The following is a 27,486-nucleotide window of genomic DNA, read 5'->3' as shown; positions in this document are numbered from 1 at the left end:
GTAAAAGCTTCAACAGTATAATTACAAGGTCATCAATAAAAAACACGCTACTATACATGACAAAACAAAATTCATAGCATCTTAGGCCGTGCCTGATGTTATTAGCGTTAAAGTGGTTTTTCAATCATAATCGTCTAAGGTCCAAGATTTTTGGACAAATAAATAAAAAGTAAGTTAAGTCCTCCTCAGTTAAACAACCACACGTGCAGAGCTTTGAGTTAAACAAACACTTCATCTGCACCCTAATGGGCAAGACGTTGCAATGATCCATCTTTTGAGTCGGTTTACGGATAGCACTGAAAGGAATATGTTCATGGTAGATCGAAGTGCACTCCTCAGATGCCCCAGCGAGCTTAACTTATCCATATACTTGAAACGCAACTGCAGGCTGGCTGAGAAGAAGCGGAGGGCATCAGGCGCCTCCTCTAACAAATTGGCTTGCCGCCTGCTCCAAAGGCAATACAGACTCTGTCTTCTCCAAGAAGAGGGTCCATATTCAAGTCTGCGTTACTACAGCCTCTAACAACACAGCCACATTCTTTATAATCTGTAAGGAGCTGGCCAACCCTACTTCAGTGTCCACCCCTCCTGTTCCCTCACAGGCCCTCTGTACGGCTCTGGCTTCTCATTTCACCACTAAAACTCAGAACACCCTGTCCTTGCTTTTCTTTTCTTTTCTTTTCCCTCTCCCTCTCGCCCTCTCCCTCCCTCGGCGTCCCTCAGGGCCCCTTTGGCCACCTCTCTCTCTTCTCTGTTTTTCCTTCTTCTCTCTGACAACACCTGACGATGTTTCTAGACAAGTCTGATCTATAAAAGTATCGTCCAAACAGGTACTCCCCATGCCACGCTCGCTCCAGCCTTGGCCGATTTCTGTAATCACTCTTTTGCCACTGAATCTTTCCCCTCTCTCCTCAAGCACTCCCTTGTGCACCCCCTTCTAAAAAAAGCCTTCTGCCGATCCTACCTATCTGGCAAACTATTGCCCGATTTATATCACTCCTTTTCTGGGCAAATGCCTGAAAAAGCTGGCCATCTCCCAGCTTACTCTCCACACTGACTCTGTTGGCTGTCTCCATGACCATCAGTCTGGCTTCAAAGTAGCCAGAGGCATGGAAACTGCTCTCCTGAACACCCTTGAAGATCTGCTCTCTAATCTTGATTCCACCTTTCCCTCTGTCCTCATCCTCCTTTATCTTTCCTCTGCTTTTGATACGGTCAATCACGCCACCCTGATCAATCGTCTCTGCAAGAAACTGGGCATTACAGATCAGGCCCTGGCGTGGCTGACCTCGTTCCTCATGGACCGACCATCTCACATCTAACTTGGGTTCTTTCTCTCTACCATCTCTCTCTCAACATGTGGTGGCCCCCAGGGCTCTATCCTCTCACCCTGGCTCTTCAATATCTATCTGGCCCCCTTGGCCCACCTGATCTCCACCTTCTCTTCTGACTTTCAGTTTTATGCAGATGCCACTCTGCTCTCTTTCAGGCTTTCCTCAGCCTCTTCTCCTTCTTTGTTCAGGATTCGTGCACCACCAACGATCTCTGCCTCAATGCCAGTAACACTGAGATCCTTCTCATTGGGACCCCTGCTTCCGCCTTCCCTCTATCACTCTGGCTGCCCTCCTTGGCCCCTCTACACTCGCCTTTCTGTGAGGCAAAAAACGTTGGTATCATCTTTGACTCCACTCTCTCCTTCTCTCCGCACATCCCAGTCCTTGCCGAGAAGGCCAACTTCCAGCTACACGTCCTCAAAGGTATACTACCTTTTCTCACCTTCCCCCAGAAGCTTACTATCTCTAGAGCCCTGGTTCACTCCAGGCTTGACTACTGCAACATCCTCTTTCTCAATCTCCTTAACTCCACTGTAGGCCCACTGCAACTAATCCAGAACAGGACTGCAGGACTTATCCTTGGCATCAAGCCCAGGGACTGCATCTCTCCAGCCCTGAAATCTCCCCACTGGCTCCCCGTGGCTGCAAGGATGAAGTTCAAGACCCTATGCATCGTCCACCAGGCTTTCTGGGGCTCTGGCCCTCACTATATCAAACTCTGTCTGCCTAAATACCTTCTTTCTAGAGCCAGTTGCTCAGCTACCTCTAACTCTCTGGGGGTCAGACGATTCTCCAAGCAGAGCGTGGAGGGTAGAGCTCTCTTCTCTGCAGGTGCATTCCTTCTGGAAGGCTTTGACTCCCTTCTCTTCAGAGGCTCTGAGTTGCTTAGGCTCCCTGACTTCCTCAAAGTGGCAGCAATTTGCGGGCCTCTGTATTCCTCCACCCACCACACCGTCTGCGTGGCCCTGCCTCTAGGATCCTCCTGGAAGTGAGAATGTCCCTCCTTTGTGTTTCCACACATCCTTACCTTGTTCGCCCTTTCTCCCTTGGTGTTGGGATCCTGTGACTTTTATGTTCCTCCACTTGGGATTCTGTGTGAAAGGGAGGTAGAGTAAATTCCTTGCTTGAGGATTCCTTGCACCCCAACGGAAGGGGGTTGGGGGTGTCACCCCAGTGAGATTCTGCTTGGCTTCGTCGCTTAGGGGGCCTCAAGAGTAGAAGGCTAACCTTGTCCCAAAGGGGGTGGCTCACCACTGGGGAGAAGGGGTGAATTCCCTGGATTTGTCACAGGAGACAGAGTGCCTAGTTCATCACCACCCTGGAATTGACAAAAGACTTTTAGCAGGTCCCCTTGAACTCAACGGAACTTAGTACACTCCATGGCTTATACCAGTTTTCAGTTCTCCCATTTGGGATACATGGAGCACTTCCTAATGGACAGAATTTTAGGATCTCAATCGTCTTTTACAGGAGCCTATTTATGATATAGTGATGCATAGCTCCACCTAGGAAGAACGTCTACGTCACCTATATGAGGTCACTATGCCCTTGAAAAGAGCAGAAATCACAGCTAAACCCCCCAAAATGTCATCTGGTCCAAGGTCCCATAAAGTACCTAGCATACTGTGCTGGCAATGGGTTAATACAGAGAAACCTAACAACTCAGAACCAAACAAGCTTGTCTGGACTCAGGAAAACTAGAATACTCTAAACACCCTAAATAAGGTCCTTTGTGAGTAGTCTGTTCTCCATAACCAGCTTAAGGTATTATCTGACAGATAGGGTGTTCAGGCTCATCACAGACCACTCTCCATTAACCTCTATGTAACTATATAAAGACACCAGTGCCAGGGTACTGAGCTGGTTTTGAAACCTTCAGCTGCTTTCCTGCTTCATGCATGGTTTAGAATAGGAAGGGCAACGATTAATATAACACAGATTACATGAGCCGATACCCTACAAAGCCTAAACCAAATGGTCAGGGTATATGACGAACAAAAGGAGATTGTTACCACCGACTTTGCGTCATCCCAGTTGGCAGTGTGCACCAGATGAGTGCAGCCAGGCCCCACGGAGGAGTAACAGGAACCACCCAGTACGGCCACACAAACTGAGTACCCCGGAAGGGGAAGCCATCTAAAGAGCCCCACACTGAGTGAGTGGGAGTTAGGAGTCAATGTTGACAAACACAGAGACCAGTTAACGAGTCATATAAGCAGCTCGGGGCGTGAGGAGGACAGTCAGACTACACACCCATTCCAGGGAGCAGCGCCTATCAGAAGCAAGTATGCGTAGCTCCTGAGGAACAGGAGGCGGGTGGCGAGGAGAAAAATCCCATAGTGGGTAAAGAACTAAATAAGCCCAAAGTGTGGAGAGAATAGAGAACCACAGGAGTGGGGACTTAAACAGAGAGAAAACCCAGAGCAGGGAAATAACAAAATAGCCCAGTAGTTTGGTACAAACAGAGCAGTCCCAGAGTGGGAGGGAAGACAGAGAGAAACCCTGGAGCAGGGATGCAAGAAAGACAAACGTTTCCTTAAAAATAGAAAAGATGTTGATACTGTCGAGATTGGAGAAGACACCCCCTCTCGGGTAAGCGCCAGACAGGCAGGGAGTGTCCCACACCCAAAAAATGGAAGAGTCAAGTAATGTGGCAAAAGTACTATTCATTAACAATATCCAAATAAACCAGGGACAGCAAAGGACATCAGGTGATCTCCAGTTCTTCTCGTCTTGGTGCAGGCTTGACACAGAGTTTTACTTCAATGTGACATCAAAAACAAATGATAAATTGCACAAACCTAAGTGGGATGTGATTGGGTGAGTAGTATGGTAGAGTATATTTTCTATATGAGGTTAGTAATCTAATTAGTCCATTCATATTCGGTAGTTCCGTCTTGGACCACCTACAAAAAGATACATGGGGAATATGTCATCAGGGTGCGTTATGAGTGGTCGCTACAACATTGTTAAGGTGAGCGTGAAAGGTGGACAGTGATTGGTCACGGATGGCTCTCTCAGACTTTCCAGTATGGACCGTTACCAGCACATGAGCAACAACTGAAGGTGATGAAAACGGCCCCAAGGTGCAGAGTGTCCCACTAAAGTTACCATTCCCCGACTCCCTAGATCTCGAGCCAGGACATTTAGCTTTTAACTTTATTCTTTATTGTATCTTTTGTCCCAAAGAGATGAATGGGAAATAGGCATTGGCTGCCAGCTGCAAGGCACGTATGTGAGGACCGCATTTCAAATTATTCTGCTCAGCAATTTTTGGGGCTTTTAGCCCCTTTCGCTTTTGCTTTTACCTCCTTTACCTCTAGAGACTTGTTCGAGCTATTTCCTTCTCACGGTCAGGTGTGAGCTGAAGGGAACCTGGCCATCCTACAACATTTGTTTCTTTGCTTCTTCAGTTATGTCTGTCATCTGGGAGCTGCATGTTGTCTGTACTTTTTCCAGTGCTGATTCAAACCTGTTTTTCCCTGCTAACCTAGGCACGCTGTGCACTCTATCTGCGATATTCAGGCTTGGCTCTTTTGCTGGCTCAGCAAGACAGGATCTGTCTGCTGTTTTATGGCTTCTCGATGTCTCCTATCCACCTAACTTGACCTGCATCTTGGTTTACATGGCCACTCATTTTAGTTGCATTCTGCATTAAGCAAGCGTTTATATGTATTCTCATGCAACATGCGTTTCAGCATAGAAAAGAGAGTATGGGCCTCATTATAAGTTTGCCGGTCCGGTAACAATGATACCAGTAAGCTTGCCGGTACCATTGCCCACGAATGGGCAAATACCGGGTCCAGCGAAGCCGAAATGCCCGGTAATTGCCCATTCGCGGGTGCTGGAAAAAATCACAAGTTTGGCGGCAGCCTGCCGGTTTTACCAGCAAAGCTACCCCCAAACTTGTAAAGAGGCTCTATATGTTTTCTACCCTAGTGGATGCAAACATATTCTCCATCAGAGCAATCTGACCTAGTGGTTGTGTATCTTCGTGCTTAGATGTATATGTGCTTCGTGTCTAATGCACCTACGTGTGTCAGCCTCAGCCGTGATGTCATTGGTCTCTTTCATGATTAAGGCTCATCCAGGGGTTCCATTGCCTGCAGATGTATTGCTTCCGTGATGTTATCCGGGTAGGGCCTTTAAGGTTGTCTCGGGGAGTAACGCCTCTAACATCGTCGATACAATGGTGGTGAGAAGGTAGATGCTATGAGTGAGGTACACAGTACATGTGTGTACAGCTGTAACGGGGAGGGCCGAAGCGGTGATGGACACTTTCATTTGCCTCTCTTCAAGACTCATACATTTGAAGGAGAAATAGAGAGAGAGAAAGACCTGTTGGGAGTCCCGGGATGGCGCTCCAGCACTGCATGAACTATATCAACTGAAACTGTGAACATAGGTAAGAGCCTATGGTAAAGAGACAAATGGGGTTGGAGTCAGAAGCCATCAGCCATCCCTTTCATTGAATAATGTCCCAAATATGTATAGATTGTATTTGTCTTTTTTACTTTTTATAAGTAGGGAAAGTGACAAGGTTAGAATAGAATGGACCAAGGACTTAATTTGCATAAGACATCCTGACAAGCACTTAGTAGTAGGGTTTAGAGTCTTAGGCTTATGGAAAGGTTATAGGCCTTTTACGTTGAAGAAAGAATAAAAGGATTCAGAGAACACACCTCCCTGTCCATTTCCTGATTCTGATCTACCCCAGGAGGCAGTATCTATAACACCGCCCCATGCCCCCCCACCCCAGGATTCTAGCAAAGCAACAATCATGATATTAGCAAGTCTTGCAGGGACACTGAAAATCCTGATATGTGGCCAGAAGAATTCGAAGTGTGGATTCAAGGCATTGCAGAATTTGTGTTGACATTTTGCCGATCCTCCAGATCCGACAATAGCCTGAACCATTATCGAGGGGAGTCATGTTTATCAAGGCAATACTGTAATAGGTCAGTATTAAAGATCATAGAGTCCAACTCAGTACCCGTGCTTTCAATGCCCATCTTAAGGTCTCTGGCATGGTAGCAGGCGGCAAACCAACAGCAGAATGTGGCAGGCAGGAACATTATCCATCGTGTTAGGGCAGGCTTCCTTATCAAAGGTTAAACGAGTCTGGGATTTATCGTTCTTCCTATATTCAGAAACACTGAGGGCAAACTCCAGAAAACGATATGCCATATTTGAAGCAAACAAACAGGATCAATGAAGCACCTGGACTCTTAATGTAGGAGATGCAGGGACGGCACTTTAAGTCTCGAACCTCGAAACAGACCCAAAAGCTCTATAGGGCATTATAAGAGAAAATAAACAAGCCATAGGACAAATTACTCGGAATCCGTCCAACATTAGCACAATGTCACCAAAATGTAAAACTCTTACATGCCTCCTATATGTTATTAAAGTCACATCTCACATGAATGAGTTTTCATACATATTGGGAGGCATATAGGACATATGCATTTCATATGACAATACACCAAACACTCATATCCACACATTCATAAGCCACACATGCATATGCCGAAAAGAAAACACTTAGGTGCCACATATTCATATGCCATATGCTCTCATACTAAACACTCATGGACCCCGCCTACACCATACGCTTGTATGCCATTCACCATGCAGTCATTTTATGGGCTGGGAGGATAGCTCAGGGGCAGCACATTTATCTTGGAAGCAAGCCAAAACAGAGCAACACAGGTTTGAATCCCGGTCCTGTGCTTAGAGACTGGCCTCCAGTATTAAGTGTGTCATAAAAGATGAAATAATTATTGCCATATAAATACACAACATAAACACATATGACAAACATAAAGGCCACACACTCCCACAAACGCATATACTCATACACCCTTACACAAAAGGGTGATACACCCATATGCAATACATCCACATGACATACATATAAGGCATACGCTCATATGACATACACTTATACGACATACAGTCGCATGCTACAGGCCGTACAGCCCACAAAGCCAGTGAAAACAAATTGAAAAAATCTTTAAATAAAAAAACCTACGGTTACTGCAATGTTACGGTACAAACACTCACTCTATACCGCTACCAATTCATCTATGAAACTCAAAGTTTAAACTAACCCTAACACTTACATTAAATATTAGGCCATTTACCTCAAAATCATAGTTCAAGTGAGTTTTAAGTATTAAGTTCCTGAGGCAGTAAGTTTCAGAATATTTATTAGTGAACTCATGACTTACAACAGCAGCCCCATCCCCAGCCCCATGTCTCCTTGGCTGCTACCCTTCTCCAACCGCTTTCCCGTTTCAATCACAACATTCTCTTACTTGAGGTTCTACGACTAAACATTCCTATCCCTATTACATCCTAAAGGTTCTACTGACTGCTAGAAGGCCGATGTTAATACAATACATATCCTTAAAGCTCTATACTTAGCTACACCCTTTAAAATACAACACACCTCCTTCCCTTTACTGTGCGATTAGGGCACACCATCTGTACCCTTCTTGTTACTCCTCTCATCGTACTGGCCACTCTTGGGACTTTAACCACGCTCTTTGCTCCAAATCTCCCCATTCTCCAGCCTCACTGAATTCTCCATAACCTCCTCCACTCTTACTTCTCGAATATTTAGACAGTTCTTTCTGCACACTCCTCCCTAATTGTATCCTCTCTATCGTTCCTTGAGGCATCTGTGTCTTCCTTACGCAATTCAACCTATCATACCTCTCTTATGACTGCAGACTCCTTATCTTCAATCTCTCCATCTCAGTCCCTGTTAGGGAGAATTCTCATAAGTGTGCTAATTCCTTTCACCATAGAGACCCCCAGAAACTTTGCTGGATTTTGAGGGCTTGATTTTTTTTCCTGCAAAGAGTGTGAGCCTTTTTTCCCACTCTTTCATGTGTTTTGATGTGTGTTTTACTCTTGTGTTCTTGGATTATGGAGTTTTAGACAACTCCATAGGCATCTTCTTTTCATGTGCGTCACACAGCACCCTCAGTGCAGCGACAAAGGGAAGCCTTTTGGCTGTACCAAGGTTTAAACACCTTCTTTGGGATAAACTACTGTTTCCCTGAGAATGTAAAGTTAAATAGACTTAACTAGTCTTTTTAAATTCCTAGACCCAGCACACACTATCTTACAATAGAGTCCTGGAAGAGTAAACTAGTTCCCCCTATGTCTAGAAACTCATGTAGCAGTCAAATGCCACCCTTTCCTATCTAAATGGCTGGTGGCAGTGGTTTTACAACGAACTACCATGATTTTTCCAGACCCCGAAAACCGGTAGCTAAAAATCGCGGGAGCCATGTTTTTCAAGATGGCATCTGAGCCCCCTTTGTTTAAACAGGTCCCGGTCTTCTTTTTTCGCAATTTCGTTTTGGAAAGGTCCTTCTAGAGTTTGTCTCTGCCCGCCAAACTAAGTTTGGTCCCTTTGTTCCTACGCCTTTAGCGGCTACAGGATTGAAGACCGCCTCTGGTGCCGAGTGTCTGGGGTGGGCAGGAAGTGAGGGAGGTGCCCAAAACTCCCTGTGCTTAGTTTCCTAGGAGACCCAAATGCACCCTAGCGTGATTGGCTGGCTGACTGTCCGGCAAGGACAGTCAACCTACTGGGTGAGTGGCTGGAATGATTGGAAGAAAACTGTTTAAAAGGCGAGTCTCTTGGACTGAAAGGCAGAGTCCACTGGAACGAAAGAACCGAAGACGAGCTGGAAGAGGACGGCTGCTGGAACTACTGGACCGTTGGTTTGCCCAGTGGAGCCCCTGCTGGAGGTCCGAATTTCCAAGTTCACCTTGGCAGAGAAGTCCTTCAAGGGCGACTTCTTCCTTTGAGTTGGTAGGACCGATCAACTCGTAAGCCACCTGGACACAATTCACGGAGCTGGTTGTATTTTCCTCAGAGTGCTGCAGGAAACGGAATAGTCAGGGAGAAGGACACCAGTTTGTGCGCTTTAAACAGCTACCATAACTGAAGATTTTCCAGGTTGCCAGCTTTGTGACCAGTCCCCGTGCAGCGCAAGAGTCCCCCAACATCCTCCCTCTTGTCCCCACGACTGAGGCTCAGGAACAGCAAGATCTGCAGGAACTGCCAGAGACAGAAGTCTTCAGTGGCATCTTTTTTTTCAATATAAAGGTACTGTGAAAACCTGACCGAGAGAACTTACCTCTAACCGCGCACCGACACAAATGAACCTTTCTTCCGTGAACTACTTCCGAGAACCGTGGCAAAGACTTTTCTGTTTTAATACCAGAAACATTTTTACCTATGCAAGACACTAGTCCATTGACTTTGGCCTACCTATTGCACTGAATAAACTCCTCTGGTGAACTCAAACTATTTGCACTGTTTAAGAGTAACTCTCCTATTCGTTTTATTAACTTATGCCTTTTTGATCCTACTTCGAATGCTCTGAATGCCATTTTGCTCCTACTTCAAAGTAGTTTAAATGTCTCAGAACCTGATAGTTTAAAGTACTGTAATATATTTCTGTGTGATATTGATTGCCCCCTTCTAGTGAATGTTTTCTAACTGACTGTGTAATAAATTAAGAAGTGTTTTACCAAGAAACCTTGAGTAGCAGTGTTTAACTGAATACTTGTAATTATAGGCCTCTGTGTAACTCCCTTACAAGCTCACATTCACTCTTCAGATAAGCCTGGCTGCTCAGCTCGCTACCAAAAACTGTGTGGAACAGACTTATACCAAAGGTTGGTTTTGCTTACAAGTGTAGTCCTAGTTGTGTGTAGTGGCCCCAGAGGGTACTGCATAAAAACCTTGCCTAACAATCCCGTATACTTCCATCACACCAGCTTGCTTAAGCCATCCCAGGCACATGTTTGGGATTGGGCTTCCATCTTCTGAAACTTTAAAATGGCGATATCCCTATTGAGTCATGCAGAGCCATCCTATACTGGAATACCATTTCGGTGATAGCTCTAATCCTGTCACCTCCAGTGGCCATTACTATCCTGACCACAACCATTAAAGTCCTATTAAACCGCTCAACCAATGCATCCCACTCCACCAATAATCCTCCCTAATCAAGTCGTGTTTGCTTACTGCCAAATGACCCTAATCTGCTACTTCCATCACCACGGCTTTCGTGTCCTCCAGCACTACTATTTGATGCCCCCTAACCAACACATTTCTCTCCATTCCTTGTTATTCTTAATTATTTTATATCCCTTGAGTTCTTCACTCATTTCCTCCCTGTGTCATTCACTACACACAAATTGTACCACTGTCTTAAATGTCTCATCTGTTTCACAACTGTTCAGCCACATCTCTTCATTGATCAACTTTGAATTCACAAAGACTTCACCTTCCTGAGCTTCACCATCACTTTTGGTGGGAACATCACTCTCACACAAATTCGTGGACACCACATTCTGTTCTCCCTTTATGTATTCCATTTCAAAATCTAGAACTTGCATCCCAGTTATCCAGCAAACTATTCTTCTCCATATGTCATCAAGTCCCATCTTGCAAAATATGGCCACCAACGGTTTATGATCCATGCCTATTGTATATAACCTACCATACATAGGGCCTGATTCATGGAATGATTTCCTATTGGATTGCGCCATTATAAAACACTTCCATGAATCAGGCCAATAATGTTGACATTTCTCAACCCTCCCAAATACAGGCTCGCACCTCTCTTTCCAAAATTGAACATCTCTTTTCTGCATCCCTGAGAGTGCGAGATGCAAATGCTACAGTTGCTGTTCCTGATTAAATTGGTTGCATCAACATACATCCTATCCCATACTCACTGGCATACGTATATATACGTATACTTGCAAATCATCTCTAAACCCTGTCATATTCCTAAATTCACTCTCACGGTTTTCAGTCCAATCAAACCAGTCATTTGTCTTTGTCAAGCATCTCAGACTTTTTATTTGGTCTGCTAAATTCTTAATGAGCTATCCATAATATTCTATAACCCCAGAAATGATTCCAGTTCCCCTTTGTTTCCTGGGGCATTTATCTTTGCCACAGCATCAAAGTCATCGTTCTTCAGCCTCACAACTCTTCCAGATAACTAATACCCCAGAGAATCCACAGGTTCCCTTTGAAAAGTGCATTTATCCAATGAAATAGTCAAACCAGCTTCACACAGAATCCTTAACACATCCTTCAATCTTGCATCATGCTCAGCCTGTTCCCTACCCCAGACCAATATGTCACCTTCATAACGCTTCTTCCCACCTATCAACTTATCCATTACCCTTTGAAACACACTTGATGCCAAATCTAAACCAAAGGGTATCCTCGTGCACCAGTATAAACCAAAAGGCATAACAAATGTGGTTAATCAACTCAACTCTCATGTAACCGAACTTGATGATAAGCTGACTTCAAGTCAATCACTAAAAACCTTTAAGTTCCAGAAACTTCCGTTATCTGTTTGTTGATCTTAGGCAACAGGAACCTGTCCATAATCACACTCTTGTCGTGTCCTCTTGGGCCTATACAAAACCCCTCACCTCACTAAACCACTACTCTTCCGCCCAACCACTATTGGACTTATCCATTCTGTGGCCTCTGTCTCTTCAATAATGCCCTCACATTCCAATCTCAACTCACTCTCAACCTCTCCCCTCAGGGTTTAAGGTATTGTGCAAGCCTTAGCCCAAATGGTTGTTGCACCACCTTTTACTTTAATGCAGTGCACTAAGCATCCTTGAGACATCCTGTTTTACACTTCTGGGTACCACATCTCCACCTCCTCTTGAAGAAACCCACTGCACTCGCTCTCCACTGCCACAACCCAAACTTGTTCTGGATGATCTGGGTCCAACTTTAAACTCATATCTGCCTGAGCATCCCAAGATATTAGATCACCCCCTTTCCTGTTCATTTGCACCAATCCTGTTGCTTTACGGTTCTCGAACTGCAGTTGTGCTTCAAATTCCCCCCGTATGTCTATCTGTGCGTCTCCATTTACGTGGCTGATATGGTAGCTTCCAAATACAACAACACATAGCTCATCCTTATCCCCATACTCCGTTGTCCCTGCCAAGTGCACTCCCCATCACAGTCACTCACAATATCTTTCATAGTCCCTCATAGTCCTTGGCATGCGCACTTCCTGTCACAGTGGCTCACATTCCCTGGCCTGCAATCCCTGTCACAGTGACTGGCGAGCACAATTCACATCATAATCACTGTCACAGACTCTGGTGCATGCAATCCCCGTCATGGTCCCTAGCTTGAACAATCCCCATCACAATCCCTGACGCGTGCAATACCAGTCACAGTCCTTGGTGTACGAAAACCCTGTCACAATGCCTGGCATGTGTTATCCATGTCAAAGGCCCTAGCATGCACAATTCCCTTCTCAGTCCCAGGTCCGCTCAATTCCTTCACATTCCTAAACAGGCGCAATCCCCATGACAGTTCCCACCAGAGTCCCTGGCATGCACAATCCCAATTGCAGTGCCCGGACCTGCAATCCCCTTCAAAGTCCCTGGCACAGAATCCTATCACAGTCCTTTTCAAAGTGCATGGTGCTACCAATCTCTGTTGAAGTCCCTTGCACAGGCAATCTCTGTCATTGTCCCAATCTCAGTCCCTGGCATGCATTGTCTCCACCACAGTAACTAGGGTATGCATCCGAAGACCGTTCCCTTCACAGTGCCTTGCACATACAATCCCAGTCATCATTCCCATCATAGTCCCAGGTGCATGCAATTCCTGTCACAGTCACTGGTGTGCACAATCCCTGTCACTGTTACTAGTATGCGTAATCCCCATCACAGTCCATGGCATGCGCAAGCCCCATCAGATTCTTTGGCATGCAATCCGTCACAGTCTCTAGCACACACAATCCCATCAGAGTCCCAATCACAGTCCTGATACTTCCAACCTTAATCTTAAACAAAAAATAGATAATGGAGTGAAATTTAACGAAGCAGTTAGGCAACCCCTCTGCAGGTCACTAACTTAATTTAAACAACTATGCCGCTGGGTCAAATTGTATCAGTACAACATCAACTTTTACAACATTTCAAAGACATGTGTGGTCAAATTCATAGCTTTACCAAAAATATCCATTTTATTTGATTAATATATTATAAAATCAATCCATTAAGAAAAACGACATAGCAATATAACCCGAAAAAGTGGTTAAAGTGCTTTGTGCTCTACAATGTAAACAATCAACTTCACAATAATAATCTATCATTCTAAAAAGCAATTTATTCAATCTAATCATTCGTACTGCAATCACCCAACATGTTTCATTCCCTCTATTACATTAAAAAAAGCTGTAGGAATTTCTTCAAGGATTTGCTATCTCCTGTTGTTCTTGTATCTTTTCTCTAGGCCTAATTAATTGGTCCAAGCTGTCCCCTGGGTATCTTCTACTTGATAGGGTGGGGTTTCTTTGGTCTGGATAGACCCAAACTTTGCATCTGATAATTTCTTTAAGTTGAACTCTGGTGGGTGTCGCACCGTTGGGAAGAGACTATCACTTTTGGAACCACTTTCTATGTCAATTCACCTAGTAGACGGTATTTGGCTCTTACGCCCTACAGTGATCCCATGGTCACGTCTTGGAAAGTAATGGTGACTTTCTGTTATGTTGCCTTTACTTTCACAAGAAGCAGGTGTTCTTTACTGTTCTATAGAAGCCTCTGCACTATCGGTCTTGTGTCTTTCACGGACTGTATTTGGTTCAGGTATGTGAGTCAACAGGATCCGCTTAGCGCGCAATGTTCAAACTCACCGGTGACTTGCATCCTATTGTACCACCATCAAAGTCCCTGGTTCGTGAAATCCCCATCACAATCCCTGGTGTGGGCAATCCCAGTCACAGTCCTTGGCGTAGGCAATCCCCATCACAGTAAGAGGCATGCACACATCCCTTTCACAGTCACTGCCGGAATCCCCAACACCGTCCCTGGCATGAGCATGCCCATCACAGTCCCCTTCACAGTCCCTAATTAGCTCGTCCTTGTCACAGTTTCTGGAATGGGCACACAGATGACAGTCCACTTCACAGTCACTGGTGCACCCCTCCCCGTCACTGGCATGTGCAATCCACATCAGGGTCCCAGGCGTGCATCCTAGTCACAGTGCCCACCAGAGTTTCTGTCACAGGTTTTACAGTCACAGTTTCTGGCATGCACATCCCCATTGCTGCACTCAACCTGTTAAAGTCACCATCACAGTCCCTAGCACGCACAATCCACCTGACACACCATGGCACGTGCAATTCATGGACCTTCCCAGTCCTCCCAGAAAACCATTTGTGAGGGCATGTTTGCTATTCCAAGATAGGGAAAGTGGGCGATTAGGTAGAACATCTTCTCATCAGATTGAGAAAGCAACAAAAAAAAGCATTTGAAGTACACTCCTGAGAAAACAATAATTAACCCTGAGTCTGCGGACAATAGCTGATTGGCTTCCATGAGGTGAGGTGCAGAAGGTGACTCCTTAGGTTTATGGAGATCAGTCAATGCATTTGCTAGCAATTCTCCAAGGGTCATGGAATGATGGCCTGAGTAATATATGGTTGGTGCATACATAAATCTTTTTACAATGTGTGTTATGCTGATGGTAGTGGTGTGTACACCATATGTAACATGGATTGTTTCTGTCTTCTTATTGCGTGCTCACTTCCATCTTAATGTTTATACACTTTACTAACATGTGATGTTGCCTTGACATTTGTCCGCAATCTCAACTGCATCATTGCCCAAGCATGAAATGGCACATCTGGTGTGACTAACCTACTAGTAATGGTAAATATAGGCTTGCAGGCAAAGTCGTGTATCATAGCTTCTCCTCCATGTAGTTAGTTCACACGTGCTAGATTAACAGAACGGTCTACTTCATTTTCTTCTTGTGCTTAGAGTGTATGGTGCAAGTTTAGCATCTGAATGAGCCTTTCTTTTTTGATGATCTATGTCATTGCAACCTAAATGGAGCACAGCATTTGATCTCGATGTTGGCGTGAACCTGGATAACTAAACCATCAGTCAATGAAACGTATTCATCGTCATGGACACCGTGCCGAATGCAGCCCATGACTGTGAGCTGATGAGAGGAAAGGCACTTCCAAATTCTCTGCCTACTGCAAGTTCATACAGTGCTCACCCACACAGTTCATAATGCCAATCCACGTAAAAACTACTAATCACTGTGCTCGTAGATTTCCGTCAAGGTTATGTCGGTCAATTATGGAACTGTGCAGACTACAAGCTTGTTTAACTTTTTGACCGAACAAGTGCTGCCAGATGGCAGAAATGCAAAAGATTCACGGTTCGTGCCAATTCATTAGGTTGTTCACTTTCCCTTTCTGCAATAGCGCTGAATTAATGTCCCCTTCTGATGATGCTCGGCAATGAAATGGTGACCTTGTATGACACGTAGAACCCTATTGCTATGAAAGAGCATTAAATAGCGCTGTGAATTTACAAGATGACCCATAATTATCAATGTTTTTGCCATATCACCTTTATATTGTTTCTGGCTGCCTTGCTGCAGTCACTTCTCAATCCAAATTATTCTAAGTGGAAAAGTGAAATTGTGCAAAGTCCTTCACTTACCCAGAACAGTTGTTTCTGTCCTGGCTTGCTGCATATTATTCTTATTTACATAATGTGAAGCCTCATCGAATCCTCCCGTACGGCCACTGACTGTTAACAGTTCTTCCTTTTTTTCTGGAGAAGTCCGGCAAAGAGATCTGTCACTCCTATTGCCAATGGACCGTACTATCTTAAATAAAGAAAAATACAGTATGAATTGAAGAACATCAAATAGTATATAGAGTGATTGAAATAGCTTTTTGCTGCAAGCAAACATATCGAGCAATACATACTTTATAAACTGTGCATTACATGTATTATGCATTCAACTTCAACAGGAACTGGCAAAGTCAATGGGTCTGACGGTATAAATGTAGGATACTTTGTAAAGCTCCTAAAGGACAAAAAAGGGTTAAACTCCAAATGTTGAAGATAGAGCAGTTAACTTTGCCCACGACTTATATAAATTTGCCAGTAAAGAGAATTTCAGATGTTTGCAGGACGGTCTTGCTTCCTGTTTGCTCTGCCGATGCATTTGTTTTTAATTTCTCTAGCATGCACCTAACACCCATGGCCCAGAAATAAGCCATGATTTATTTGCATACCCATGAAGATCCTTGGTTTGCAATAGAAACTACTTCTTCCTGTAAACATTTTTATATTTGGACTGGGAACTAAAAGAGTCCCTGGAAATAATTATTGGGGACCAAAAGAGGCCTTGGAAATAATTTGCAAAGTGGCGCCATATGACACATTTTTAGCAAGTCCGATGCTTTTCCTATGAGAAAATTTGGAAATACCACACAAAAGAGGCCCAGGGTGCAGAGGCCCACCGGGAAATCTCCAGAGTTCCCTATAGGCCAGTCCACCTAGAAAGGGCTTTGTATAAAGAGTTGAGTCAATGGATATTAGTGTGGGAGCCATAATACTCACCCTAACGTTTACATTTCTCAGAAATAGTCCTTGTAAACAGTGGCAAGGCAGCCTTCTCAGAGAAGTCAAAGCCAAGTCTATCTTTCATATTGAACAGACAGACTGAGTACCACCTAGAATTGGAACCAAAGGTGCATGCCAGGACATGAAGTTTGAAGCAAGCAATGCCCCCTATTTAATCTGTGAAAGAGTTCCAAACTCCCTAGGGAAAGTTGTTAATGATATAGCGCAAAAACAATCAATGTTATGAAATTAGGTTTTACGAGATGTCACAAATCATTGTTTTTTAAATCAGTTTCGTTAACAAACAGGAATTCGGCATGACAGACAGAGGTGGTGCAAAGTGGGAAGTAAAGCCTAATCTGTGAGCAAGAGTCATAGTTATTGAAATCATGTCTTATCAATTACTAAGCTAATCAAGATTGATACAAAATGGAAGACAAGGTCTTATCCAACTCCTACAGTCAAGAAATCACTGTTGTGATACCAAGACCTATGAAAGGACTAAGGCCTCAGGTAGCCATGGCGCTGATAGCACCATGGCTACCCCCTTACCGCATACCGGGTCCGGGTTCCCTGAATGGGGAATTACCGGGCCATTCCAACCTTGGAGGACCCGGTATTTCCCCATTCAGGGAACCCATCCCCATTCCCATTCCCATTCGAGCCCCCATAGGGCTCAATGGGAATGGGGACCATGCTAATAACGGGCCCGTTGTTAGCATGCTGGTACTTTAGCGGCTCCCACTAAGGGTGCCTGGAAAAACCAGCCACCCTTAGCAGGACCCGCTAAAGGACCTCGTAATGCGGCAGTAAGGGGTTAACGGCACCGTTAACCCCTTACCGGCAACCTCAGAATGAGGCCCTAACAGTCAAAGGTGACAATCAAAATGAATGCATGCTTGGAAACAAAACTATATGAAAGACCAATATCCATTGGGTCATGGTTGTTGATATCATGTATCATCAAATGCCAAGAGACACATGTGATCATCAAGATTGATGCATGCAGGGGACAGCATTTTATCCAACACCAAGAGTTAATGAGCTATTATGGTTGAATTCAATCAGATACCAAGAGTTAGAGTTTGTATAAAAGAGGCATTCACGTTGCGAAACAAAACTGTATACTCAGAAGTCTTACGAATGAGCAGGAATACATTCTGACAATCAAATGTAAGGTTGTTGGAAATAAATCTTATCAAAGGTGTAGCTGCAATACTGTTGAAACACAATCATATTACAGAGGAAAAGATATTGATAATAGCAAATAAATCTAATCAGGACTTAGAGCCATTCTGATAATAAAATATATTTAATGCATGTCAAGAAAGTAATTCTAATTAATAAAGTGTCCGGATTGTTGAAAACAGAATGTTTATCAAAGAGCAGGATTAGTTGTAATGAAGACTGATTCATTAGGTGATAGCAACCTGCGAAAGTATAGGAAATGATGTGGCAAACAAGATAGCATGGACTGAGAAGGTTTGTGAAGGTCAAGAGGTTGAGCAATCCAATAAGGGGCTAAACCCAAACAGCATACTTTTGAAATAGAGAGCGCATACTAAGCATCAAAAAGAAGGAGGAGTATTGACTGAGTGCTGGCCCTGCAGATCCAGCATTTGTTGTGCTCCTGTTCATTGCTTTGAGTCTGCTCTCTGTGGCTGCTGTTTAGAGGAGGAGCTACCTCCTTACACTCGCCTCTCCCAAGTCAGAGCATCGTGGAGTGTTGGCTTGAGTGTTGGCCCTGCAGTTCCAGCATTTGTTGTGTTCCCGTTGATTGCTTTGAGTCTGCTCTCTTTGGCTGCTGTTTAGAGGAGGAGCTACCTCTTTACACTCACCTCTCCCAAGTCAGAGCATCGTGGAGTGTTGGCTTGAGTGTTAACCCTGCAGTTCCAGCATTTGTTGTGTTTCCGTTGATTGCTTTGAGTCTGCTCTCTGTGGTGGCTGTTTGGAGGAGGAGCTACCTCCTTACACTCGCCTCTCCCAAGGCAGAGCATCTTGGAGTGTTGGCTTGAGTGTTGGCCGTGCAGTTCCAGCATTTGTTGTGCTCCCGTTGATTGCTTTGAGTCTGCTCTCTGTGGCTGCTGTTTGGAGGAGGAGCTACCTCCTTACACTCGCCTCTCCCAAGGCAGAGCATCTTGGAGTGTTGGCTTGAGTGTTGGCCCTGCAGTTCCAGCATTTGTTGTGCTCCCCTATTGCTTTGAGTCTGCTCTTTGTGGCTGCTGTTTGAAGGAAGATTTACCCCTTACACTCGCCTCTCTCTTGCGCGCAGACTGTTGGCTGAGTGTTAGCTGTCGGAGTAGCCAATGGAGCCTCCTTCGCCAGCTAACAGCATATTGACAACCCGGAGCAAAGCCTGACTTCTACTGCAACCTGAGCTGAAGAAACCCGATATATCTGGGTCAAGCCTCTCCACTGAAGTGATGACAGCAAACAATGAACTATAACCACTATCTACTTGCCGCAAGGTCACTCTTGAATCAGGTGCATTGTGTGAATCACAATTATCCCCTACAGACTTAACACCTAAATGTCTCCCTGTTCCATTTACGGCCATTACTATAAACCGTTTAGCAGGGAGCAGCGAAGAGACCTCGTCCAGCACTTGCTGCATGGAATGCACACAATCTGGCATGCCGTGTTCAGAGACCCTGTTTATTGATGACACTGTAGGGTAAGGAGAAGGTGCGCACACCAGATCTCCCGAGAACACCACCCAAAAACCAACATTGATAAGGTTGTCCCCCACCACCAGTACTAAAAAGGCTAATCACACAATAAGTTCACCCTTAAAGATGAGTATTATTCACAAACTCCAAGGCACCCAACCACTGAAAGCAACTCGGTTGCGGATGCATTTTAAACAGAACAGGTGCACTATTGTCATCGCAACCGAACAAGGCCCTTTTATGTGAGCAACAGAAAAATGATGCCATGAAAGAGATAAGTCTGACGACGTTGAGTTGGATCCCCCTCTCAGACGTGGAACTATTGAAAAGCAGATAGGTCCTTTAGTTAGAATATAAAAAAGTGCGCTGGGTGACACTTTTTCTGAAATGGCTAGTGCAAGTGAGACTGCACTAAATCCTAGCATGAGCACGAGAGAAATGATCACTTGTTCTGAAAATGACTACGTTCCACTACTGCATTCTGCCCTGAATCGGCTGTGGGCTGCAGTATCCAAAATATAGAAGCTAGACAACTAAATACAGATATGCCGGAGGTTGTCAAACCATCCATAGACATACCTACAGACAAGTACCACTCACCCGGTGCTTCTCAAACCATCCAACATGGATCTGAGTGTTGGGCTCCCAAAACGAATTAAATACTGGCGGCCCGTCTAACAAAAGACATTGCCGACTTAACTCTGCGCCTATTAGCTGGACGTTGGAACAGAAAGCGCCTATTTTGTGACCCGAGTGAGAATGTGGACACAGTCAATGCTTTACCAAATAAAAAATGTAACCTTATTACACCTGAATTGACCTCCCCATCACTGACTAAGGGCTCTTGTCCCGCTAGTAACCACCATAGCCGCAAATCCTTTGAAGCAAGTGCTCATTTTCACCAGCAAGCTAGCTCCAGCAACGAATTAGACGATGAATCATACACCAAACTAACTAGAGCGTCACCACATGAGACCGTTCCTAGGAACCCATACACGCAGAAACACCTCTCAAGGAGACTCAACGATTACCTGGACAACCAAAATGATGGCTTACAGAGCAATCAATTTGACCAATTTCAATCCAACATAATCTCTGCTGTCGCAATTATGTTCGCCCCTTAAAGCTCTATGAAAATCTGAGCGACAACTATAAAGACTAGACAACCCTAATGGCATTAATGAACTGAAAATTGATCCATATAGAGTCCTTCATTGAATCAACTTGAGAAAGAATTTGCAAGGACAAAGAACTGGAAGGTGCTGCCCTGAAGTCTTTGGTTGAGCTAGTCAAAGATGCAAGAGCTGACCAAAGAATTTCTGTTGAAGGTGTACGTGACAATGTACTACACAGGAAAATGGAAGACCATACACCTATATCCAAGATTACTTTTGACTACAGTGTAAATACTTCATCTATACCGGTAGATCTTCGGCGAGACAGTCAACAAGCATCTAGCTCAACAAGGATAGCCATTCAGTCCAACGAAGACATTGTGAATGCCTGCTCATCTTTACCCAGTGACAATTTGCACCCATCTGTTTCTGCACAAACACACCAGCCAGCTGCTCCGAATGTTTCTCAACAACTAGTATTGGATAACCCGAGTGGCAACGTGGAGCCTGACATCACCATCATAATTGAGAATGAAGAACCTCAACCTATGAGCAATGTTTCCAACTACTCAATATTTAGTTCAAAGCCCCACGCAAGGCTTACAAATGCTTTGAAAGCATCGAAAACTAAGCAGGCAAAGAAAACAAAAAAATATGCCCATCCCATGAAACTCCACGAAAACGTTGAGTTTCCGCGGCTTTGTAAGGAATCTAAAGCCACCTCCAGTTGAAGCTCTGATTGCTTCAATTTCTGACCTTAGCAGAAAAAGAAACAGCGCACACTGGCATGATGATTATGAAGAACCTTCAAGACTGCTTCCACAGCGAGTAGTCGCTTTAACTCTACCAGAACCATTGGATGATCTGCTGCTACAGCTCTCAACATACGAGGAGGATTCTGATGAAAGCTGAATAAGGGAAGACCTATACGAGGTCCCAATGAAACAGCGCTAGGAGAGTGCTCATAATATTTCCAACATACCCTCTCCTTATTTTATTTTAGAAGAGAGATAGGAGAAAGCATCTGCCTCGGCAACTGATTCCTTTCAGCCAGCAACTCTGTTGGCACAGATGCTTAACCACTCACAACATGAACTTCAAACTATAGGCTCAATTAGGAAAGGAAACCACAGGAGCATTGGCAGTCAGAACTCCAGACAATCGCACAATATGCGAAAATCTGGTTGTGATTCACAAACAAGAAAATCTAGATTTTATCAAGTAATACTAGAGAGAGTGTTGAGAACTAATGATGGCTTGATTTTAAATCACTCCAACATCATGTGCCTTCTCCATCATGTTCGAAAGTTAAGAGTAATTCACTCCAACGACATTAAAATGATGTACTTGCTAAATTAGGATGGCAACGACAGCGTGTGTCTGCATATGGCCTCAGCTGCCTTGTCTGCTTTGCTTATAGTTTACAGAACTCATTGTGGCAATAGTAAAGACAGACACAAATGATCACATTTCAAGGGTGTTTATTAAACTGTATAGGAAGGTTGGAAAAATGCCTATTCTAAACCTAAATCTAAGATGGGAGGAAGCTACAACCATCAAATAATAATAAGGCATTCCTAGTGGTGTCTTGTCAAATAAAAAGGGCCTATACTAAGAAAAACCTATTGCGAATCCTTAAGCTAAATAGACAAAAGAGTGTGGGATAATGTTCACAAGAAAGAAAGATGTGTACACAAATAATAGGTCAGGATTTGGTAGCCGTGGGTCCCCCTTCCCCACGTTTTGAGCAAGCGACAAGGTTGATTTCCAGATCACAGCACACGCTTGAGCTTTCCTAACATGAGACAACAGTTCCGCTCTCAGCTATCTGGGCCTTCGGTGGTTAAGTCTCTTTTCTACAAAAGGTCTCTTGCCTATGAGGACTTGATGTATCCAAAATAATAAATTAAATGTTCCTTTCCGCAAGTATGTTGGGTGATGACTTTCCACCCCTGGATCCCCCACTTCCAGGCTCAGACCCTTCTCAAATATCAGCGCCCCTCGGTTGGGTTCACTACGGCTTCTCACAACAATCTCAATTGTGACTGTGGGGAATTCAACCATCCGCACGGGGAGAGTGCGCTCGCCTGGGCTTTTTAATTTTTTAATAATGAGAATGAATGATGGGAGATCAACCTCTGAGGACTGTGTGAGGCCATTCGGCACACAGTCCATCAGCTTCCTGCACAAAATGCATAGTCACATGTGCTTCGGGAAAAGGTTGCCTACATGCACCGTCTTCCCCTGTCATATTCAGCTGGAATGTGACAGCCCTGGGTACACCAAAGCATCTCCAGAAGGGGGAAGGCACACCTTCCTCCAGCCCTGAGCAGGCTAATTTAAATATCAAAGGCTCCATGGATCTGCATTCATTTTGATTACTCTGGCTGGTGTGGTGACAGTGCATACTAACCAGATAATTGAAGCAAGATTAGAGGAGATGCTTGGTTGCTGGAAGAGACAACAAGAAGGCGGGACTAACACCCCTTTGGTATGCAATGTGTCAACTTGAAGCTAATTCCCACCTCTCTGTTTGAAAGTCAGTGAATGGCCTGTCTGGGTCCAGCAGTTACCGCCGGTGTCCCTGCAGAGTAGACCCCTTTCAGAGGGATGAAGGATTTGATTTGGGAGAGGCAGGAAGTCTGCTCGCAGCATATACTTAAATGGAAGCCTGCGCTTTAATCAAGAGTCATAGAGGGCTCAGTTAACCAGAGAGACACTTTGATCTACAACAGACAGGAAGATGGGTGAGACTTAGGTATATGTTGTCACCCCTTGTCTATCCTGGTGCAGAGCACCCTGGTCCTGACCTCATGCATAAGCGAAGATTGTTGGTGGGGACACAAGATTGGATCATTAACGTAGGCCTAAACTGCACCATTCACTGGGGCCCATTTGGCTTTAAAAGAGGGCTGAACCCCTCACTTGACAGGTAAGGTACAGTCTACCTTACATCTTCCGCCAGTGAAGGAAGGCCAGGAGCTCCAAGAGGGAAGCAAGATCCCTCCCGTAAACATTTCCAAGCAACAGAGGGAGATACCAACCTCGGAGGACCCGTCCAGCAGCTCCACAACTGTTACCCAGCCAGCACACAGCATGCTCTACTAGGTTCTGCCAGCTAGCTTCCTAGTTGGAAAGTGCCGGAGATTGTCTGGAAAAAGGACAAGGCAGTTGCCTGCATTCACTCTCCTGAGCTTTGAAAGAACACAAGTCCTGCGAAGAAACTAGGAGGGGTGACATAAAAGCATCATTCAGCATCCATCTTTTAAGGACATTTTCGAGACAGTCGACTCCTCGAACTGCAATCGGCTGTACCGCTGACTGTTGTCATGTCGCAGTCACAAGAGCCGTCCCAGGTGTCTCCACCAGCATCCCAGATACGCCAACCAGCACAGAGATGGCGAATCTTGGCCCTGAGCCACTGCACCGGACAGCCTGCAGACGTCCGTCCAGTCCCACTTGCCAAACTGCCTGCTGCCTGGTACCTGCAGCTCTCCCGCCACTAGCTCTGTCTCAAAGCCTGTGAATCGTACTGGAACTGCCTCGACACTGTCGAGCACCAAGAACTTCTTCAGCACCAGGTACATTGTGTTTCTGCCCCCCTGGTCCTTCTCTGAAGGCCCCAAGAGAGAGTTACGACCCCTTGCCCACTTGGTGCTGAAACCAATAATATTGAACATTAAGACTGATTACTTTACCAACAACCCTCCTGTCAGTATCCATAGTGCATCCCTTTCCTTCGTGAAATTGTTTGTCCTCTGTGTTCCTTTACAGGGTGGGTTGTATTTTATGGCATGCTAAAACTATATCTTGTAGTAATAATAAAGTAGCTATTTTTATACAACTGGGACTGGACAGTCCCTTTTATCATTGGGTAATAATTGTATTTCCGCTGTTTTGCAACTGACCAACGATCCACGACCTTGCAGAGATGAACCTGCCATTCCATCCATGTTACCAAAAATTGGACAAGGAGATCTTATAATTCACTTGGATTCCAATCTGTTTAGATCCCTTCTGGAGTACTAGAGGTGTGGGTTGATAAATGGTTTAGAAACCGATATTCATCCCTGGACCACTGGTGCCCCAGAAGTTTATTCGTCACAGTGACATTCACAAATCTTAATGTCTTTTTAAACTGTTCACTGTGGATATCCATCTGGTGGGTTCACTCTTGTCAACACGCTGTTCATCAGGATTTTTATGCCTCGTCCCCTTTTCATTAGCATTCCCTCTGATGGGCTCACTCTTGCCAACTTTTGCCAATCACACAATTTCTTATACTTTCTTATGATGCAGGATACACTTCCCTTAGCTTTACAATCATCTTCGGGCCAAAGAATTTCGACTGTGCAGAGGATTTTACTACAGTTTCCAGAGTGAACACCCATGTGGTGCCTGACTCCTCTGTAGCTGGTTTTCCCCTCTTGCATTAACAGTTCTTTGTACATTCTTCAATTAGCTGTTTGCTACTTTTGTTCAATACAGTTCTGTTTATCGGCTCTCCCCCTCAACTCACTGGCTGTGATGAACCACTTGGCTTTTCTCGTCTCTGGAGTCAAGGCCAGTACCACGGTGGCAAGCATCTCTGCCTGGCATGGTAATCGGCGGAGGAGGGACCTGTGTACCGTTGACATCTGTTGCAACAAATGTTGGCTATTGTTTGCGGTCTTACGATTCCTTCCATGGAGGTTTCATGGGCCTGGCTCAGAAAGGGCAATGTTGCTTCTCTCCTTTTCACCCTCTCGGTTTGGCCCATCTTTCTCCTCCTCTTAAACTGCTGTGCTGAGTTAGCTCTCCCATCGTGCGGTCTGCCTTGCTCGTATTGTGCTCTTGTGCTCCAACTTTTATCCCTGTGGGAAATGGAAAGGGCCGTCAGGTGTGTGCAATTCTGGTCAATTGCCTGATTTTGCCTGACTCTTGTGTTGGTACATGTCAGGTAAACGGCTCTGGTGTTTGTCCGTGATCTTTCGTGGTGTGCGAAAGTGTTTGTGTCGGAAAATGGTGGCGGGGGTTGTTTGAGTATCCTACGTGGTAGGATGGGGAAAAGGTGTGAAGGGGGATACCGCGTCTCACCCGTCGGTGTCCAACTTCTACTCCTCAAAGACCCCCCCCCATCCAGGTGATCCTCCGTCACTGGTCCACCCACAGGTACTGGATCCAATAGCGATGACCATGTCCTGGCCACCTGGATGACAGATCCCTGGGGACTAGTCAGGAAGACACCTTCAGGTTTCTTGCAATAGACACATGGGAGGAACTGCGACCGCTGCGCTTCGACATAAAAAATTCAGAGACTCTGCGACATCCACGCTCTACTAGATACTCATCAACTGCCAGATGCTCAAGATGGCAGATGACCTACAACTATAAGTGAGAGTTCTGTTGAACATCCGCAGGCTTCAGATGCACTCAGCCACTGCAGTGGAGAAAATAAGCTTCAGTCTATCGACTCAGAATCTTTTAAGAAGACTATAAAAGGATATTATTATTTGCAAGAAAAGTAGCACATAGAGATCCTGCTGAACCTGTTGCAACAGACAATGGACAATAGTGGGACTGTCTCGCGAGAGCCTTGACCTCCACCAAACAGGATTAAAGCCAGGCGAATGATGATCAGTGGACGTTGGAGATTGGATCATGGAATACCAGGAGCTTTTCCCATCTTTTCTAGGGTTTACCTACCCTGATGTCCAATTCCGGGATTATATGCCTATAGGAAACTTGGCTTCTTGAAGCACCCCTCCTCAATGGCTTTGTAGTGTATCATAAAGCCATAAAATGCTCAGCTGGTCGACTCTCATCTGGCTTGACAATTTTCATAAAGAACAGCCTAAAACTGGAGGTAATCCAAGAAACCCAGCCCAATCCGTTTATCCAAATCCTGATCATCAATCTTAACTTGAAGCTTTTAAATTACAACTCATAGCACATGGTACTTTTCCACCTGTACTGGAATCCTGTCTGCGAGGGTTCATCTTATGCTGTCGATACTGTGATGGTTTGGATTGATGAAATCTATACAATCCTACACAAGCCACTACTGATAATTTTTGACGACTTGACCATAGATTGCTTGAAACTGTGGCATAGGATTGCTAAATCTGATTCATCTGGGTCCAAAATATCAGCAATGGTCCAAGGAGATATATTTTTGACATATCCTCATGCTGAACGGGGAACCTGCAGGGATATTTTTCAGGTGCAAAGACTAGGCACGATGGAGACCTAATCGCAACTCGTGATTGTTTCTTTGTATGTAGTAACATGATGTCAAGAGTTGTGGCACTAAGATTTCTTCCATCTTCAGTTAGTGACCACGACCCATTAATAGTATCATGCTCCCTGAAAGGCAAATCAAATCCCGATTCATGGACACATAAGGTCGAATTAGAACCCAGAAGAAATCGGCTTTGTATTAAACCACACAATGTGATAAGGCTAACGGAAAAGTTTTTATCCTAGCAAGCACTCGACGAATCTGGGGTTGAGTAGGAGTGTGTGTTGATTGTATTTAGAGAATAAATACATAGGAGCGGCAGACCGCATTTTAAACCAAAACACTCTTTTGTTAATATGATCTGTACTAAAAAACGTCTCTTTCTAAAAGACCTTAGAGCTTTGAAATGCTCCACTAATTGTGAGGGGCCATTTGATCAAAAGGTGGAAACAGAAATATAGAAACTGGATCGTCGCACATAAACCAATGATGTACCAAAAGGATGTGATGCTACAAGCTATGGGCTCACAGAACACGGGGAACCTATGGGAGTAGCTGAAGGAGGGAGTCCAATCAGCTGTCTCTTCCAACTAAACCCCATACATGAAAAACTGTGGGTGAACTATTTTGGGAATTTATTCTAGAACGCCACTTCACAGAGGGATGATCCTTTAAAT

The 27,486-nt window shown here is 44.7% G+C and overlaps 1 protein-coding gene across 2 annotated transcripts in view; it reads right to left on the bottom strand.

The window, feature by feature from the left end:
- CFAP20DC (CFAP20 domain containing) overlaps positions 1–27,486 on the bottom strand; it is a 2,832,435-nt gene that overhangs the window by 1,406,071 nt on the left and 1,398,878 nt on the right. For both annotated transcript variants that reach the window (XM_069643752.1, XM_069643753.1), the window contains exon 10: positions 15,891–16,059. In XM_069643752.1, coding sequence (XP_069499853.1) covers positions 15,891–16,059 — 169 coding nt within the window. The remainder of the gene's footprint in view (positions 1–15,890; positions 16,060–27,486) is intronic.

The sequence above is a fragment of the Ambystoma mexicanum genome, chromosome 2p (assembly GCF_040938575.1).
Source record: "Ambystoma mexicanum isolate Mex_15411 chromosome 2p, UKY_AmexF1_1, whole genome shotgun sequence".
Classification (NCBI taxonomy): domain Eukaryota; kingdom Metazoa; phylum Chordata; class Amphibia; order Caudata; family Ambystomatidae; genus Ambystoma; species Ambystoma mexicanum.
Note: the sequence above shows the minus strand (reverse complement) of the source record. Positions and strands in the feature narration are given on the sequence as shown.